Genomic DNA, 18,711 nt, shown 5'->3' with positions numbered 1-18,711 from the left:
TCCCAATAGAGAGAATGGAAAATGTAAAGTAAAAGTTCCCCTTCTGCACCACTTCTAACCCTCCAGTCTCCTTCTCTGGTGGCCACTTTACCAGTTCCTTTGATACTCTTACAAATTTTTGCTAGATTGGTAGATTGATCTATCTGCTGGTCTCTGACCATCTGGAAGTCCAGTCAGGCTATCCAGGCAGCTGCTCCTTTTCTGTGTGTCATCAGCACTCCCCTCCCCTGGTAGGGGCGGAATACTGTGGTCTCACAGAGAAAAACATTGAATGGCTTGGGTTTTTTTGGAAGAGGTCTCTATCAGTGCCATGAAAAACAAAAAGCGCCACAAAAAACCACCATGAAGGAGCCTAGCCCAGTTCACTCCTGGGAGTCTTGCCAATACTGTGGTGTGATGTCCTGCCTCACAGTTTCTGACTTTCCATTCTCACTACTTCAAGCCTATCCTACTTCCTCTGCTCTCTAGATAGCTGTAACATCTCCCTAAGTGCCCTCCATTATCCATCCAGTCTCTTTCTTTGTCAAAACTGCTGGTGGTCATGATCCCTGCCATTTTACTAAACAACCTTCATTGACTCCCCACTGTCTTCCACATTATGTCCAAACTCCTTTGCTTGGCTTTCAAAGCTGTGCCTGAGAGACAGCAATTGGCCTTCTGGCTTAATCTCCTCCTCATCTCCTACATGAACCATGTGGTCCACTGAATTGGAATTATTTGTCATTCCCCACAAGTCAGTTGTATTTTCCCATGTCTTGGCTTTTACCCATTTGTCCCTTTGCTTGGATGCTCCCTTGTCTCTTTTACTCCACCAAATCCTCCTCCCCACCCGGTATCTAATTCCTACCCCACAGTTCAAGATGCAGCTCCAAGACTACTTTGCAACAATTCCTCCAACTGGATGATTTCTCCTTCCCCTAGAGGTAAATCCATCCTCTCACCCCTACCAGACAGCTAGCTGAAGAGGGCTTGCCATTGTCCAGCTCTGCAGTTTCACAGTCCCTAGGCTAGGGTCTGAAGTGCTGTTAGGGGGCTAGGTGGCAGCTGCTGCTTGAGGGCATTCCCATCTGGGGTCTTTGGTCTAGTAATCCAGGTTTTTATTGCTGTTAATTGGCCTAGACAGAGAAGTATAAAAGAAAGATAAAAGATAATGTGTTTTCTGAATGCTTATCTAGTGCATGAACTTGCTATAGGAGTCTATAAACAAAATGTCTATTTCTTTTAGTTTTTACTCCCATATTATCCTAATCCCATCAACTATTTGGCAATAACTCACAAATGAAGATGGATAAAAGGTCTAGTAATCAGCCCAGAGGGAGATGCTCAGAGAGAACCAAAGGGGTTTCTGGGTTTGGGACACACAAGGAACCTGGAAGCATCTCAAGAGGCCAAGGAGGTATGTATCTCCTGAGCCATGGCTGACAAGCAAGGTCAGACAAGACCCTAGCCAAACTACAGGACCACACTTGTAAATGATTCTTACCTGGTTTCCCACTTTTGTAGACAAGGCAAACTTTCCCATTGCCATTGCATGAATCCAGTTCAAATATCACACTGCGAGAGTCAAAGTGAGGCTTCTCTGGCTGATCATCACTGGCTGCAAACCCAGAAGTTAATGGTAATGTTCAAACCAACTCAACTCAAACACATATCTATATATCCAACTTTGCCAGGTGGAAAAAACCGAAGGAAAAAGCCTTATCTCAGACATATACTTCAGTAGTATTTTCAAATAAATTCTGTATTTGAATTAAAGCCCTGATCTCATTCATGGACTAGGCCTTCTGTCTGGGTTTTTCTATCAGCAACAGACAATGTCAGGGAATCTGGGAAAAGGAGGCATGAGAAAACCAAACTTAACTTCTTGGAAGTGGGACCACAGGGCAATCTGAATGGCTTGATGCTGACATAACTTCATTTCCTTTCCTGAGATTGTTTATTCTATAAAAGTGGGATTGCAAACACATTATCTGAATCTTTCTTTCTTTTTTTTTTTCTGAGATGGAGTCTCGCTCTGTTGCCCAGGCTGGAGTGCAATGGGGTGATCTCGGCTCACTGCAACCTCCGCCTCCCGGGTTGAAGCAATTCTCCCACCTCAGCCTCCTGAGAAGCTGGGACTACCGGTGTGTGCCACCACGCCTGGCTAATTTTTGTCTTTTTAGTAGAGACGGGGTTTCAGCATGTTGGCCAGACTGGTCTCGAACTCCTGACCCCAAGTGATCCGCCTGTCTCAGCCTCCCAAAGTGCTGGGATTACAGGCAAGAGCCACTACGCCTGGCCAGTCATGGAAAAGCCCTCTAAGTCATGTGGTATAACTAATTCATTGTTTTTAAATGACTATTTCATAGTCTGTGGGAGTGAAGTACCCTCATTTATTCCACCATTCCTCTATTGATAGGCACTTACCTACCATTACTTGGTTGTGAATGCTACAATAATCTCGGTACATGCCCTTATATTCTTGTGCTTTCATTATATGGGACAGATTCCCTGCAACAGAATAGATGTTGCCAGATTGTTTTTCAAAAAGACCTTTTTAAGATCCAGGGAGACAGACTGGAAGTCCTTTGTTTTTGAAAGATATTTTCAATGGGTATAGAATTGCGGGTTGATTTTTAAATTTAATTTAATTTAATTTTTTTTTTTTTTTTTGAGACAGGGTCTTCACTCTGTCACCTGGGCTGGAGTGCAGTGGCATGTGAACATGGTTCATTGTAGCCTTGACCTCCTGGGTTCAAACAATCCTCCTGCCTCAGACTCCCAAGTAGCTGGGGACCACAGGCGTGGCCACCACACCTGGGTAATTTTTAAATTTTTTGTAGAGATGGAGTTTCGCTATGGTGTCTAGGCTGATCTCAAACTCCTAGGCTCTAGTGATCCTCTGGCCTCGGCCTCCTAAAATGCTGGGATTGCAGGTGTGAACCACTGACCAACCTATTTTTTCCTTTGAGTATTTGATCTCACTTGAATTGCTTTTAAGGAGAAATATGCTGTTATCCGTATCTTTGTTCTTTTGTATGTAATTTGTCTTTTCCTTTTGGCTGCATTTATGATTTTCTCTTTATCTTTGATTTTGAAAAATCTGATTATGGTGTTTCTTGTTACCATTTATGTTTCTTGTTCCTTGCTTATGGAGGTTATTGAATATGTTGATTTATAGTTACCATGAAATTGGTAAGCTTTTGAGCCATTATTTCTTCAACTATTTTCTAGCCCCTGACCCCTCTTCTCAAAGACTTCAATTACACATACGTTATACCATGTGTTATGCCTCAGGTCACTGATACTCTTTTCATTATAAATACTTTTTTTTTCTGTGTAACTTTAGGTAGCTTCTATTATGTGTTGAAGTTCTCTAGTCTTTTCTTCTGCAATGTCTTAGCCACTAATAATCCAATCCACTGCATTTTTCATATCAGAAACTGGTTTCCATCTCTAAAAGTTAAATTTGGGATGGATATATATATATTCCATATATAATACATAACATTATATACATATAATTTGGGGGTATATATATATTCTCTCTATATACACATACAAATACATACACACATGTATCTTCCATGTCTGTTCTTATTTTTTTGACACAGAGTATAGTTATAGTAACTATTACTATATATGCATTGCTGAGTGTTGGATATTTTTATATTTCTGTAAATATTCTTGAGCTTTGTTCTCTGACACAGTTAAGTTACTTGGAAACAGATACTTTAGCCCTCCTCCGTCTTAGCCTTGACCTCCTGAGTTCAAGCAATCCTTCTGCCTCACACTCCCAAGTAGCTGGGGACCACAGGCGTGGCCACCACACCTGGGTAATTTTTAAATTTGTTGTAGAGATGGAGTTTCACTATAGTGCCTAGGCTGATCTCAAATTCCTGGGCTCTAGTGATCCTCTGGCCTTGGCCCCCTAAAGTGCTGGGATTACAGGTGTAATCAAGAAACACAAATGATAACAAGAAACCCCTCTTAAGATCTGTCAGGCAGGACTAGGGCAGTATTTACTTAGGGCTAATTATTTTCCATTGCTCTGGCAACATTCTTTTGAGCACTCTATCTAATGCTGTCCAAATCATGAGGTGTTTTAGCCTGTCTGGCTGACGCAGGCACTATTCCTGGTCCTGTGTGAGTACTGGGCATTATTCCTCCTGATCACCATGAGTGGTTCTGTTCTCTGGCCTTGGACAGTTTCTTCGCATACATGTGCTTATCAGTTCTTTTCCAAATACTGCAGATCTCTGGGGTTTTCCCTTTATGCAGCATTCACCTATCTGTTACTTAGTCCTGTGAACTCTAGATGTCTAGACTCTCAGCTCTGTCTTCTAACTCAGGGAGTGCTGTGGCTCCTGCCTGGGTCTCTTTATTTATTTATTTATTTAGAGAGGGAGCCTTGCTCTGTCGCCAGGCTGGAGTGCAGTGGCATGATCTCAGCTCACTACAACCTCCAACTCCCTGGTTCAAGCGATTCTCCTGCCTCAGCCTCCCGAGTAGCTGGGATTGCAGGCACATGCCACCATGCCCAGCTAATTTTTGTATTTTTCATAGAGATGGGGTTTCACCGTGTTGGCCAGGATGGTCTCGGTCTCCTGACCTGGTGATCCGCCCGCCTTGGCCTCCCAAAGTGCTAGGATTACAAGTGTGAGCCACCGTGCCCGTCCAGGTCTCCCTCTTTATGCTTGTGGACTGGAATCTCTCTTTAGGGAAATTGTAGGGCTCACCTTATTTGTTTCCCATCTCTCAGGGCTCACTGTCCTTTGTTGCCTGATTGCCAGTGCTTGAAAATCACTGTTTTATGTATTTTGTCTGTGTTCTCTGTCACTGTTGCTCCAGGTGGGTAGATAAATCTGTTCTGTTACTCCATCTTGGATGAAATAAAAAGTCCAGTAGATATGTTCCCACCAAGTTTTAGCAGCCCTGCCTGGTGCTGACTGAGGTCTGTCTGCCCTTAGGTGAAAAGTTGTAAGAACAGAAAACTCAATGTGGCTCCTTTCTGCCAACTGTAGACACCACTTCAGCTTCTGCCTGCTTTTGACTACTCTCCAGTCCTTTAAGACACATGTTTTTAAACTGCTTCCAGAGTGCAGAGTATTATCTGCAGAAGCCTTGCTCTGGTAAAAGAGATTCTTCCATATTATAAACCCAATGTCAATATTTGAATTTTTTTTTTCTTCAAATCTACAATGTCACTGTTTTTTTTCAGTTCCTCCCTGAAATTTTAGTTTGGTTTTACCTCCATGGGGGCATATAAGCCTATCGTTTTGTACTCCGTATCTAATGATGTCACTCTTAGTAGTACCAATGGATCTCTTTTGCTTTTTTTTTTTTTTTTTGAGATGGAGTCTTGCTCTGTTGCCGGGCTGGAGTGCAGTGGCATGATCTTGGCTCACTGCAACCTCTGCCTCCCGAGTAGCTGGCATTACAGGTGCATGCCACCACACCTGGCTAATTTTTGTATATTCAGTAGAATCGGGGTTTTACCATGTTGGCCAGGATGGTCTTGATCTCCTGACCTCATGATTTGCCCACCTTGGCCTCCCAAAGTGCTGGGATTGCAGGTGTGAGCTACCGCACCTGGCCCTCTTTTTCTTAATTAATTTTTTTTTAAGTTTTATTTTTAATTGACAAATAATAATTGTATATATTGATGGAGAACAACATGCTATTTTAAGACGTCTATGCATTGTTGAAAGATCACATTGGGCTAATTAGCATACCCACCACTAGTATTTATCATTTCTTTGTGGTGAGAACATTTAAAATCCTTTCTTTTAGCTATTTTGAAATACACATTATTAGCTATAGTCATTATGCTGTGCAATAGATCACCAGAACTTATTCCTCCGGTCTCACTGAAACTGTGCCTGTTGACCAACGTTTCCCCTTTCCTTGTCCAGTCTCCCCACCCCAAGCCTCTGGTAACCACTGCTGATGTGTTACCTGTTCTCTGTGCTGGTTCTCATTCATGGGGTTGTGTGTCCTCATCTGCTGAGTTAATGTCAGTCTGCTTATTATTCCCTCACAAGTAATTTGTTATTTTTGCCTAGAAGCTTGTAATTTTCTCCATATCAGGATATGCATAGGTGTCTGTGTTTTCTCATCTGCTCAACTTGGGTCTAGGTGAGCCCTTTCCATCTGCAGAGAGGTTTTTTTTATTAGTATGTATTTACTGCCTTTCCATCTGTTCTCTCTTTTTTGAGCACCTATAATTCCAATGGAAAGTATCATGAATCTATTTTCCACTTCTCTTAATTCCTACCTTTTCCCTCATAATTCCCCTCTTTTAAATTTATTCATCTATGCTTTAAGATATTCTTGCACTTGATTTTTCAGGCTAACTCAGGTCTCAATAAAATACATATACTCTTCTTCAATTCATGTAGTCAATTGTTTGATAATCTTTGTTTTTATCCATAGAACACTTTATGTTGTCTTAAATCTCCTTAAGTATTCTTGTTCTTATTTATATTTTTATCTGTGTCCTCTAGCAGTTTTATTTCTCTGGTTGTATATTTTTTTTAAAATAGTGATGGGATCTCACTATTTTGCCCAAGATAGAATGGTGGCTATTCACAGGTGTGATCACAGCATGCTACAGCCTCAAATTCGTGGGCTCAAGCAATCAGTGGTGATTTACAGATGTGATGATAGCACACTACAGCCTCAATCTCCTGGGATCCAGTGATCCTCTTGCCTCAGCCTTACAGGTAGCTAGGAATATAGGCTTATACCACTGCACCCGGCTGATTGTGTATTCTATTTTTTCCTGATCATCCTCTCTCTGACTGCTGAGTCCCCTGAGAAAAGCCACTGTTTTTCCATTTAGGTTTAATGAGACTTAGGTATACTTGTTGCGCTATCCTAAAATGCATGAATCTAGCAGGTGTCAGAAGGCCAAGTGGTTTTTATCTCCAATTGTATGTGGAACAATGTGATCCCAGGAAGCCTCTCTGTTATCTACTCTACCACTTCTCTTCCAGCCTCAAGAGCAGGGAAGACTTAGCCCACCTATTTGACTACTTCTTCACCTTTTTAGAGAAGCCCACCCCACACATATAAAGACAGTGAGACCTTTTTTCCTACCCCTGGAGATTCCACAAATCTTTGTGTGACAGGCTCTTTCCAGGACCCATCACTGTCCAGCCTCTGCCCCTGAACTCCTCTGGTACTATTCTTCAATTGCTCATCCAATCAGAGGAGAAAGCCTTACACCAATTTTCTCTGCCAGGGCTTAGTGAACCCCAAGGTCAGTATTGGAGACATTAGTTGACTATTCACTGTTTGTTCCTCCTTTTTTTCTTAATGAAAGCCCAGTTCTGTTCAAGGAAGCCATACTGTACAACTAAAAGTATTTACCTTCTCAGACCCCTGGCAACCTGGGTTGCCATTTGACTCTTCTAATAGCTATCAGGAGGTGCTATGGAGAAAACTATTGTTTTCTTGATCAAAAGGGAGAGATTCTGCAAACAGCCAGGTATTTTGCCCTTTGCCTTTTACTCGTCTTTTTCCTGACAGGAAAAGCCCACCTTCCTCAACCATGAGGATGAAAACCAAATCCAAAGGCTGGTGCAGCACAGTGCCAGAGGGAGACTTTATCATTGACTTTCTCAAGCAGCTACATCAGCCTAGTTCCAGATATCTTGTTATGAGAAAAATAAATTGCTATTTAAACATTGTAACTACATCTGTTATATACGACTAAAACAACTCTAAGTCCTCACTTATACCTATAAGTGAGGTATAAGTGAGGTATAAGCAGCTAAAACCTCTGCCTCCTAGGTTTTAGCAGCCACTTGACTTTTGAGCCATTTCACTGAGAAGTGGCAAAGAGATTGGAGGTAAGAATGGAGAGGAAAGGATCTGCATTTAGATTGCTGTGTTCTCTGAATCCTCCTGATACTGAAATGTTGAATGAAGTTTAATCTTTAACATTCATTCATACACCAAGATTCTTTAAGTACCTACTATGTGCCATTCATGCACCAAGATTCATTAAGTACCTACTATGTGCCAGGCATGGAGCTGGATGCTGGAAACAAAACAAAGATACCAACCCTGGCATCTTCTTCCTACCTTCATGTGTATCGTCCTCCAGGTCTGCCAGAGTGGGTGCATTAGGAAGTGAATACATGGAAGACTGGGTGAGCTGAGTCAGTTTTGAGATGCTGTTAATTGCCATGCTGCCCAGTGGAATGATGTGCTCTAGGGGAACATGCGTAAGGAGAATTACATGGAGTAACAGCCTAGTTACAATGGTTATCACGAGATTCTGCTTGAATAACCTAAGCCCAGGTATTGTTTGGCCCCATGGCTGAGGAATCTGATGGAAGGTGGGAAGAAGAGGATTATTCACTGCATATTCCAAAGTACCAACCTTTCATACAAAAAAGGAAGTGGGGGCCACGGGTGATGAAGAGCCCCCATTGTATTAGGGTAGAGTTGAAGAAAATTTTCAAAAGGAATACCAACAAAGAACTGGGAAATCTGAGCTTAGGGACATCTGAAGGGTAAAAGACTTTAAAATGTTTTTGCTTCCTTTCTCCTTTGTTTAGCAAGTATTCTGCATAAACATTTTCTGAAGGAGTAATAGCTTTGATTATATAATGGACCCCTTCCATTCTTCTTGTTATAAGCTTTCATGATAAAAAATTTCCTCCCTTCTCTTTATCATTTTCCCTTACTCAGTGATAAGAATTTGGCAGCCTTCTTGCTTGGTTCTAGTCTTCTGTGATTAGGGTGTACATACGGACTAGGAAGCTGCTATTTTCTGTATTTGACTGCTGAAAAAACTGGAATGGCTTAAAGCAATAAAACAACCTGTGTATAGACCACGGAATGTCTAAGAAGAAAAGACCACTAAACAGGCAAACAGCAGAAGATGCCTCTGTTGCCTTTTCTGTCACTGACTTAGGCTGTTCAGTATATAATGGTTATGGTAATGGGGTAAGAGGACTGGGCTTGGGGAGATTAAATTAGAGAAGGTTTTACAACAATGAACTGGGACTCATTCATAAAATTTTTATTCTCTGAAGCAGGCTTGTGAAGGGGCTAGCCTGTTTCAGGGATGTGGGCCAGGGAGAGTCCACCAGTTGGTTTAGTCTCTGTCCCCTCTGTGTTGCTCCAGATACCAAAAGCCACAGCCATGTTCTGATGCTGGTGACAAAGATGGTTTCTAAGCCATAGGAGGAAATGATTCTAAGATAAAAGCTAATGTTCAATATTCACTAGCAAGGTATAAAAAAGTACCTCAGGCTGGGCACGGTGCCTCACACCTGTAATCCCAGCACTTTGGGAGGCCGAGGTGGGCAGATCATGAGTTCAGGAGTTCAAGACCCGTCTGACCAACATGGTGAAACCCTGTCTCTACTAAAAATTCAAAAATTAGCCAGGTGTGGTGGCACATGTCTGTAATCCCGGCTACTCAGGAGGTTGAGGCAGGAGAATCTCTTGAACCCAGGAGGCGGAGGTTGCAGTGAGCAGAGATCGCACCACTGCACTCCAGCTTGGGCAACAGAGGGAGACTCCATCTCAAAAAAAAAAAAAAAGTACCTCCTAGCAGGGCAAGACAGACAGGAAGGCTTTGGAAATCACCCAAACAGGGAACTCAGGTGTGTAGGCAGAAGGCCGAGGCAACGAAGGGGAGAAGTCTGCTCTGTAGATATGCAGTGCAACAGAAGTCACAGTGGGGAAATGTAAGGTACTTCCCAAGGCCAAAGTAGATTTGGTTGGAGTCAGAGACAATAATGGACTGGAGGGGAGGGACTGGGGAATCTGTGCCAGGAATGGGCTGGGCTCCTGTGGCTGGACAGGGCTTTCTAGCCTATGAAATGTTTTCAAGAGTTTTCACCTAAATGTTCAGCACTGCCTTTCATGCCTACGTAGTACTTAACAATCTGACATGTACAAACTTGTGAGTTCCCACATCCTCACACACGTTTTGTCCTAGACACATTAAAGGATAAAGATGGCAGCCTGTGAACTGAGATAGCTGGTGACTTAGGCTGAGGTGATGTGAAGGAGAGAAGCAAAGATTCTGGTTTGAGGGTTAGGGCCCTGAGTTCTTTATGATGGTGGGAATAAAGGAAGGAGCCTGAAAGAGATTAAGTGGCCCCCATCATAAACACTAGAAACTGTCAATGCAGCCTACCCTGAGGGGTTTGCTCCAAGGTGGAATCTTCTGAGGCTTTACGTTTGAGGTGGCTAGGGTTTTTTATGTAGTGATTAATGATTTTCTCCACCCTATTCCTATAGGTAGACTCTACATTGAACTTCCAGTTCCATACTGCTAGACTGTCGTGGGGTTTGTGGTGGGTGAAGCAATGATGGTATCTGTTAGTTTTGGGACATAATCACAGCTTCTGGACATGGCGCTTGAGGAGTACCCATGAAAACCATCCAGATTCAAAGACTCAAAAATCAAAGGGCCCTCAGAGTTGTCCCATTCAATCTCTCAGCCAGGGAAATGTTCCCCTATAGCAAGGAGACTGACTCACCATCCAACTTCACACTCCATGTCATGTGGAAGCCATCGGTCATCAGGTAAAAGTTCTTCACATCTTCAGGCATCACACAGTTATTCTTCTAGAATCATAAAGCAGCTAAGTGTCAGGTCAGGGCTGGGAAAGAGGCTACAGGGCTATGCCTCAAGGCATTGGAGACATGTTTACCATGTTATAGGTCCCTGAAATAGGAAGGCTCTGATAGTTACCTACAAAACTCTATTAGAGAGGCACTGGGGTCCTGCAAGCAGAGTTCCAGTTTGCCTTTTTTTTTCTTCAGCAGCTAAAGCAAACCAGGTATCTGCTCTGCCATGATTATGCCTCAATGGGCAGCCACCTGGCAACGGAGCTCAAAGGGATCAAGCTGAAGAGGAGACAGGGGAACATGGTGAGAGGGGAAGTCCTAGGTAAAGTCTGACAATGTTCAAGCAAAGCAATCAATGCCATATATTTCAGACCCATGCTCATATATTATTTTCTGAAACAAATTATTGGACAAATAAGAGCATCTTAAAAGTGAAGAGTATATCATTCCCAGAAAACTTATGCAATGTCTAAGTTCTGACAGCTCTTAGAAGGTAACCATATATACTCAAATATTTCACATATCCATGGATACGAAATCATCCAAAACTGCTGGCTAAGAAATCATCCAAACTGTTGGCGGAGAGAACAAAGAAGGAGCTTAGTATCCTTTCAGGAGATACCAGGAACAAGCCCTATATTCTAAGTAACTCACATCTGTGTGTATGTATGACCAGTCTTCCCTAGCCAACTCAAATCCCTGGAGTGTGCAAAGGATGAGTTCTCCAATTCATTTCCTAGGCCCCGTAGAGTGACTTCTTGATGTAGTTATAGAGGCAAAGAGGCAACATGTTAATAACTATCCAAGCTTGTGGCTTATTGGACCCTTCTGAGATGTGATACTGACAACTGCTTATGTCAGGATTGCATTAGGTCATCCTGTCAGTCAGTTCTAGGTACCCAACGTGTGGGAAAGCATCATGTAGGATGATCTGAGTTCACTTCCCAACTCTGCCAGCAGCTGAGTGACCTTGAACATGTCACTCTGTGAATCTATGTTCAAGAATAAACTCTAAGACTTAATATACAGAACACTGGCAGTACGAGGGGGTGTGAGTTTGACAGGAAGAGAGGAGACTAGGAAATTATTATTATTCACAGCCACAGCATCTTCAGGAACTATAGATAAAGAGAAAGCTTCAAGCTTGCCAGAGATTTTAAGCAGCGTTTTTAGATTATTAAATGGACAACAGCTGTCATTTTAATGAAACATGTTTTAAATTTCCTTTATTTATGAACTAAAATGTATGTTCTGATCAAGTTTTGTTTTTTCTGTGTCCACTATTTAGTACCCAGTCACAGATGTGAAATTTAAGAGACTCTCAGACTCCTTGGACTAATTTGTTTTCCTACTATTCGGAGTCAGGGGCTTGCTCCTATTGCCTCCTGTGTGGCCACATTATCTGTGCTTTCAGCAGAAAAAATGCACTTGCAGAATGCCTTTCTCCCACCCCTAAAACCCTGGTACACGAAGCCTACAGTTACCAGTGTTCTGACGAGGTCCTTGCTCCTCTTGTCACTCCAAAAGGCCAGCATCCCTCTGACATTTTGATCACTAGTGCCACCTAGTGGTGAAGACGAGGAAACTACTGTCTGTCAGCCTTTCTTAATCGGGATTCCATGAGATCCAGGCTGAGGGCTGGTGGACTATTTGGCATTGTTCATATGTAAGTCAGGCTGAATAATTTCAGTAATAGTAATTATAACATTTGTTATGGTATTTATTTCACCCAAGAAAGAGATTTTGGTATTATTTTATACCAGAAATTTTTACAATTATTCAAAATTCATACAAATAGAAAAAAATCTGTGAAATTCAATATTTAATACACATTTCACATACTAATATACATAAAAATTTTCAAGTAAACCAACTTCATGAAAAACATCAATCCCTCACTGTCATTCTAATTTAAATGACTAGCGGCCTTGGCTCTGCTGCTCTTTCCTACAGACCCTTCTGCCCCAAGCACCCCTGGGACAGTTGCTGGGTCTGCAGTGCTCCAGCCTTCCTATTGCATGTAGCTCTTCCAAGTGGGGCAAATCCAGGAAGAAAGGTTCACAACCAAAACTTAAATGACCACATACCTGCTTTAGTCCTTTCAGGATGGAGAGAAATGTAAACAACCTCTCCTAATTTTAACGTATTTCACCATTTTTTTTTTCTGGCCAGTGACTCAGTTACTGCCGTTTTAAAATTTCTCTTCTAACCAACCTGAAGAGTTTGCTTTTCCACAGGGGGCAATCTGCCCACATCAGAGGGCTTCTTCCTGCACAGATTCATGCTCAGTCTATATTTTGGGGGCTGTAATAGGAGGGTGGGGAGGAGGAAGACTGGCAGAAAGTGAATGGACAAGGGTATTATCAGGATTGGAGGGAGGGTCTGGGGAGAAAGCCAACAAGGAAGAATAACACCAACTGGTGTCTGAAATAACAGCTGATTGCATCAAGATGGTATCTGCAATCTCTAGCCCAATGGTGATTCTGTCACATAGTTCCTAATTTTTAATCTGTCTTTATTCTCCTGAGACAATCTACAATGGTTTCTTTAAGCTACTTTAGAAAGAGTCCACCACAAGCTCTGTTACTCCTTCATTGGATGAAGGACCTGAGCCATTTTTTTGTTTTGGGAGCTATCAACAAGACTCCAGAAAATCAATAGCACTGGGCCTTAAGGGAAGGGCTATGGGCTGTCCATTGCCTTCTACTCACCTTTTCTACTCCTGGACAATCCTGCACCCCATTGTTCCCCTTACTTTTAGAGGCCACTTCCCAACTTGGGAGCAGATGCAGGATCAGGTCAGCATAGGGGCCACAGGACAGAAATCAATGTTTCTGTAGGTGCTGGTCCATGCTGAGCTGGCTCTCTGGCTGGTCTGCAACCAGGGTAGGTGAAGAGCTGCCCAGGACATCCATCAAGAAGCATGAGATCATTGCTGGAAATTGTGGCGGTGAGCGCAACGGCACCTCCTGAAACTCTTCTCAGGGAGGACATTCCATGAAGTGGAGGAAAACCTGGATGAACTGTGGAGGGATGGTGTGAGATCCCCAAGAGAATTCCTGAATATATTCTCAAACTTCCACCTTAGGAGAGGTGGAGGGCTTCGTTAACTGAACGCTTTTGTTTTGCTTAGGTTGCAGAATCTCCTGCAATTAGTGCTGGACATTAAAATGTAAACACAAGTCCAAAAGACAAGGTTTCTAAGAAAACTTTCACTGTCCTGTTAAAAGGTGACAGATGTGCCTAGTAACATCCCTTACCTCTTTTTTGTTTTTTGAGCTTGGAAATGAGAGCTGAGACTTTAGCAGTTATTTTGCCACTATGATATCGTGAAATATATATTTGGTCTCTGTCCCAGATTCCTGGCATACAATTTCTAAAATCCTTGGAATCTCCAAAGTGATATCTTTTTGTGTGCTAAAGAGTTCACAAATGACTGGCATCTCCAAGGTAGCTGAAGGATGGGGGATTATCACCAGAACAACCAAGGCAGGGAGTGGGTTGGAACTTTCAGCCCCACCCCCTAACCTCAGGGAGGGAAGAGGGGCTGAAGGGTAAGTTGATCATCAATGGCCAATGGTTTAATCAATCATGTCTACATAATGAATCTTCCATAAAATGGCAAAAGACAGAGTTTGAAGAGCTTCCAGACAGCTGAGCACATGGAAGTTCCTGTAGGGTGGCATGCTCTCGGATGGCAGGGAAGTTCCCCGCCCTCCCACCACACCTTGCCCTGTGCATCTCTTCATCTGTTTCCTTTGTAATAAACCTGTAAATGTTAAGTAAGTGTTCCTCTGAGTTCTGTGAGCCACTCCAGCAAATTAACTGAACCTGAGGAGGGGGTCATGGGAACCCCAATTTATAGCTGGTGGGTCAGCAGCACAGGTAAAACAACCTGGGACTTGCAGTTGGCATTGGAAGTGAGGGGCAGTCCTGTGAGACTGAGCCCTTAACCTACGGGATCTGACACTATCTCCAGGGAGACAGTGTCGGAATTGAATTGGAGGACACCCAGCTGGCATTCACTGCAGAACTGATTGCTTGTTGATGTGTTTGAGAACTCCCCCTTGCAACACACACACATTTGGTCATGGAAATTTTCTGTGTTGATTGTTGCGGAATAACAGGAGGGGAAAAACAGTGTGTGTTTCTTCTACTCAGAGGTACCATAAAGAAAAAGGACAAAAGAATTACAGAGATAACAGCTTAACATTATCAAGGCTGATGAACCAACTGCAACTGTCTACCTCAGGACTTGTTACATGAAAAGTATCAATTCCTATTTGCTTAAGCTATTGCTAGTTTATCTTTCCTTAAGTCAAACATATTCCCGTTTATATAGAGACAAATGGTGAACAGGTAAGTGTTGTGGAGCTGAAGGGGCAAAGAGAACTAGGAGGGAAAAGTCTGCGAGGAAGGAAAGAATCAGAGTTGTGCTTCTGCATCCAAGGGAGGAGAGGCTAGCAGAGAAGGGACTGGCTAACTGGGAGGCATGCAGGAGCGATACCAAGTGAGATGAAGTCAGTCTTTAGCCATGGAGAGGTCCTAGTGATTTTGACAGAATGGTATCCAAGAATGGTGGTGACTAAAGAGAGGCTGTGGCAGGATGAATAATTGAGAAATGAAGGAAGGATGGTAATTCGTAAACTATGGCCACTGGATCTACCCTGTCACCTGTTTTTGTAAAAATGTTTCATTTGAACACAGTCACACTCATGCATATCAGTACTTCTGATGGCTGCTTTCACAGCTACAATGGCAGAAATGAGTAGCTGTGACAGAGACTGTAACACCAGAGCATAAACTATCTGGTCCTCTAAAGAAAACATTTCCCAACCCCTGGTGTAGACAATTTTTCTACACACTTGGCATGAAAAGGAGCAAATAGCTAAATAGCTAGAAGGAGACATACATTGAAGGTTTTTTGTTTTTAATTTTAAGGAGATGGGACGCCCCTATGGGGAAGCTGCCAGCAGAAAGAAGTGAAGTGCTAGAGAGAAGGGTTGACTGGTGGAGAACATAGAGAATCTCCCAGGCAGAATAAGAGCATGAGGTGAGGGGGTCGCTAGTGACATGGTGTCGCAGGGTGATTTCTTCTACTGGAAATGCTTATCATAAATTCACAGTGGGGCATGTAAGGAACAGTTCTTCAAGAAGGTTCAGAACCCACTCTGTAGACTGTAGAAAAACTGAGCCTGAAAAAAAGGAGATATTCTGCTAAATCGTTTGGTTTCTGTGGACCATGGTTTCACTATCAGTAAACTGAATTTTTATCTGGGGATTGGAGGGTGTAACCAATCAAGAACTGTAAAGCCATCTGCAACTATGAAATGTCACTGAAATGCTTAATAATAACAGAACTCTCCTGGCATCAGGATGCCATTAGAACTAAGAGGCAGATGCTTTCCTGGTGCCTGAAAGATGAAAAGCTCAGTGTAGGCACTGGGCCTTACTATGGACCATCATGACAAAAGGCAGGTAGCAGCCACAATGAACATGAATCATACAGCTGCACAGAGGCAGGCAAACTGAAACTGTGTATTTAAGAAGAAAAAATGGTGAAATATATAAAAATGGAAAAAGGTTGTTCACATTTCCCTCCAACCTCAGGGGACTACAGCAGGTATATGATCATTTAGGTTTCAGTTGTCAACTTTTCTTACTGGATTTGTAGTACAGAATCATGAAAGCCTAGATTACAGCTGGACGAGTCCTTCAGTAACACTGATTTCAAATTACTTATTTCATACATGATGAACATGAGATCCAGAGAAGTTACATGACTTAGCCAAGGGTCCAGAGCTGGCATAAGACTTCTACTCTAGTCTGTTTTTCCCACATCAAAATGCTTCCATATCCTTACAGTATAATGTATCTGTGAGCTTCCCACAGAGCTATATTTGCCCAAAGGGGCAGAGGGCCCCTTCTCAGGGGGCTTTATCTGAATGTATTTATGCAGCTGTGGTTACCAGGTACACCAGAGGGAGGTTGGGCTCTAAATGAGGTGTCTCCAAGGAGATGGATCTCTAGGGTCAGTTCTCTAGAGAAGCAGGAATTATCAGCCCCTTGGGATCCTCCTGCTTCTCTGGTACAAGCACTTCTGGAAGCAGGCACACAGCAGGGTTGGCTTATCAAGCCTGCTCCTGTGGCAACATGCTCTTTATTAACCTCTAGGGTGAGAAAGTGAGACAAGGGAGTTTCAGAGCAGTCCAAAACTTCTACCCTCCACTGCTTAGGAGACAAAAGTAGGTAAGAAAATAGCACATCGAGTATTGCCCCATTTTGAATTAAAAAATTGTACAAAAACTTGTTTTAAACTTTTGGGGTTATGAGTCCCTTTGAGAATCTGAAAAGGCCTTTTCCCCCACCTCCCCCAAAAAACATATCTGACATACATTTCAAGGAGTCCATGGACCACTTCCCATTCATGGACTTGTAAGGGATTCCATTGCCTACCCTCCACCCACACACATAACCAAAAATACACCAACTATGGTTATGTCTAGGTGGTAAAGTCCTAGAAGACTTTTTTTAAATTCTTTTTTTTTTTTTTGTATTTTCAATACACCTTTTTGACTGTTTTGTTTAGCATAATCCAGAAAAAATAGTGTTACATAAAAACTGAATCTTAAAACAAAAGTACACACCCCAAAGGCTATCTTCCAAGCATCCCACAGGCCTTTACAAGCCCCGACATGCCGAACTCAGGTGAAAGAAACGTTTTTACATTACTGATCCTAATACTGTTAGCATCTTATTTTTAAAATTTTTATTACTTATTTATTTTTTAAGAGACAGGGGTTGAAGAGTTGTCTCATTATGTTGCCCAGGCTGTTCTTGAACTCCTGGCCTCAAGCAATCCTCCCACCTTGGCCTCCCAAGCAGCTGCAACTGCAGGTGTGCACCACCACACCTAGCTTGTGTATTAGATTTAGCATATTTGAACTTAGATCTGAGATACTTTAACTAAAGAACTCAAAGGAAAATTCCAAATCTATATATCTGATAATTTTAGGTACATTCACAGGTATTCTCCCAACTGAATATGTCTGAAGAAAATGTTCCATTAACTGTCTCAGTTAAAAATCTCTTTCTCTCACGCTTACCCCTTAATCCTTTTAGATCTCTGATTGCTATTTATCTAGCACTACAACTGCATTTCCCTAAGTGTCAGTCTAAGCTAAAAGGGAACCCAATACAGTTGCATTGTCCAGGAGGCAGATTAAACCCCAAGAGATCCCCTGCAGACTCTATCCCTGAAACACAGCTATGGAAAGCAGCTCCAAATGAAGAAACTACAGTATAAGTAAAACTGGGACAAATGGGTAATGTCTTCTCCTTAAAGAGTTCTAAGGACTGTATGGTACAAGATACAAAGAAGAATATGCCTCAGAAATCACTTTATTCCAAAGAAACTTAATAGTGTTCCACCCTAGACAAGGCATTCCTGTCCTCTCATCTTTCAATGCAGGTCCTCAGCAGACATGAAAACACCAGGATCTGACTCTCACAAAAGAGCCCTAAGGCAGTTTTTTTTTTTGAGTCGGAGTCTTGCTCTGTCGCCCAGGCTGGAGTGCAGTGGCGCAATCTCAGCTCACTACAACCTCTGCCTCCCGGGGTCAAGTGATTCTTCTGCCTCAACCTCCCAAGTAGCTAGGACTACAGGCGTGCACCACCACACCTGGCTAATTTTTGTATTTTTAGTAGAGATGGGGTTTCACCATATTGGCCAGGCTGGTCTCGAACTCCTGACCTCATGATCTGCCTGCCTCATCTTCCCAAAGTGCTGGGATTACAGGTGTGAGCCACCGTGTCGGCCTGGCAGTTCTACTAATACCTAAAGGGCTGACTTAAGCCCAAAAAGAATCAAGAGGAATGTCCTCCATCATATCTTGTCTCTTACTGTTATTTATAACAAACAAAACGTCAACGAGGCCACAATGGCATAGTCACAGAAGTACCAGGAACAGGTGTTGACAGAATCAGCCAATAAGAGTTTCATAGACAGTGTTCTGGAATTCCCTTTTCCTATGATGGGCTGTGAGTGGAAATGGAGGTGGGGGCTGAACGAGAAGAGTTGGGATGCTGCTGAGCTGAGGTCTTGGATCAACTCCCAGTTACTGAGCTGCC

The 18,711-nt window shown here is 42.7% G+C and overlaps 1 protein-coding gene across 12 annotated transcripts in view; it reads right to left on the bottom strand.

Moving 5' to 3' along the window:
• TPGS2 (tubulin polyglutamylase complex subunit 2) overlaps positions 1-18,711 on the bottom strand; it is a 48,825-nt gene that overhangs the window by 18,313 nt on the left and 11,801 nt on the right. For 7 of the 12 annotated variants that reach the window (XM_011943657.1, XM_011943649.1, XM_011943658.1 and 4 more), the window contains 3 exons: positions 10,491-10,578; positions 8,071-8,199; positions 1,484-1,597 (listed from right to left, as the gene is read on the bottom strand). In XM_011943657.1, coding sequence (XP_011799047.1) covers positions 1,484-1,597; positions 8,071-8,199; positions 10,491-10,578 — 331 coding nt within the window. Of the gene's footprint in view, positions 1-1,468; positions 1,598-8,051; positions 8,200-10,490; positions 10,579-18,711 lie in introns of those variants that run through there. The other 5 variants (XM_011943651.1, XM_011943660.1, XM_011943661.1 and 2 more) reach the window with 5 other exon arrangements.

Source organism: Colobus angolensis, unplaced genomic scaffold (genome assembly GCF_000951035.1).
Source record: "Colobus angolensis palliatus isolate OR3802 unplaced genomic scaffold, Cang.pa_1.0 Scaffold220, whole genome shotgun sequence".
In the NCBI taxonomy this organism is placed as follows: domain Eukaryota; kingdom Metazoa; phylum Chordata; class Mammalia; order Primates; family Cercopithecidae; genus Colobus; species Colobus angolensis.
This window is presented reverse-complemented; position numbering and strand designations above follow the sequence as displayed.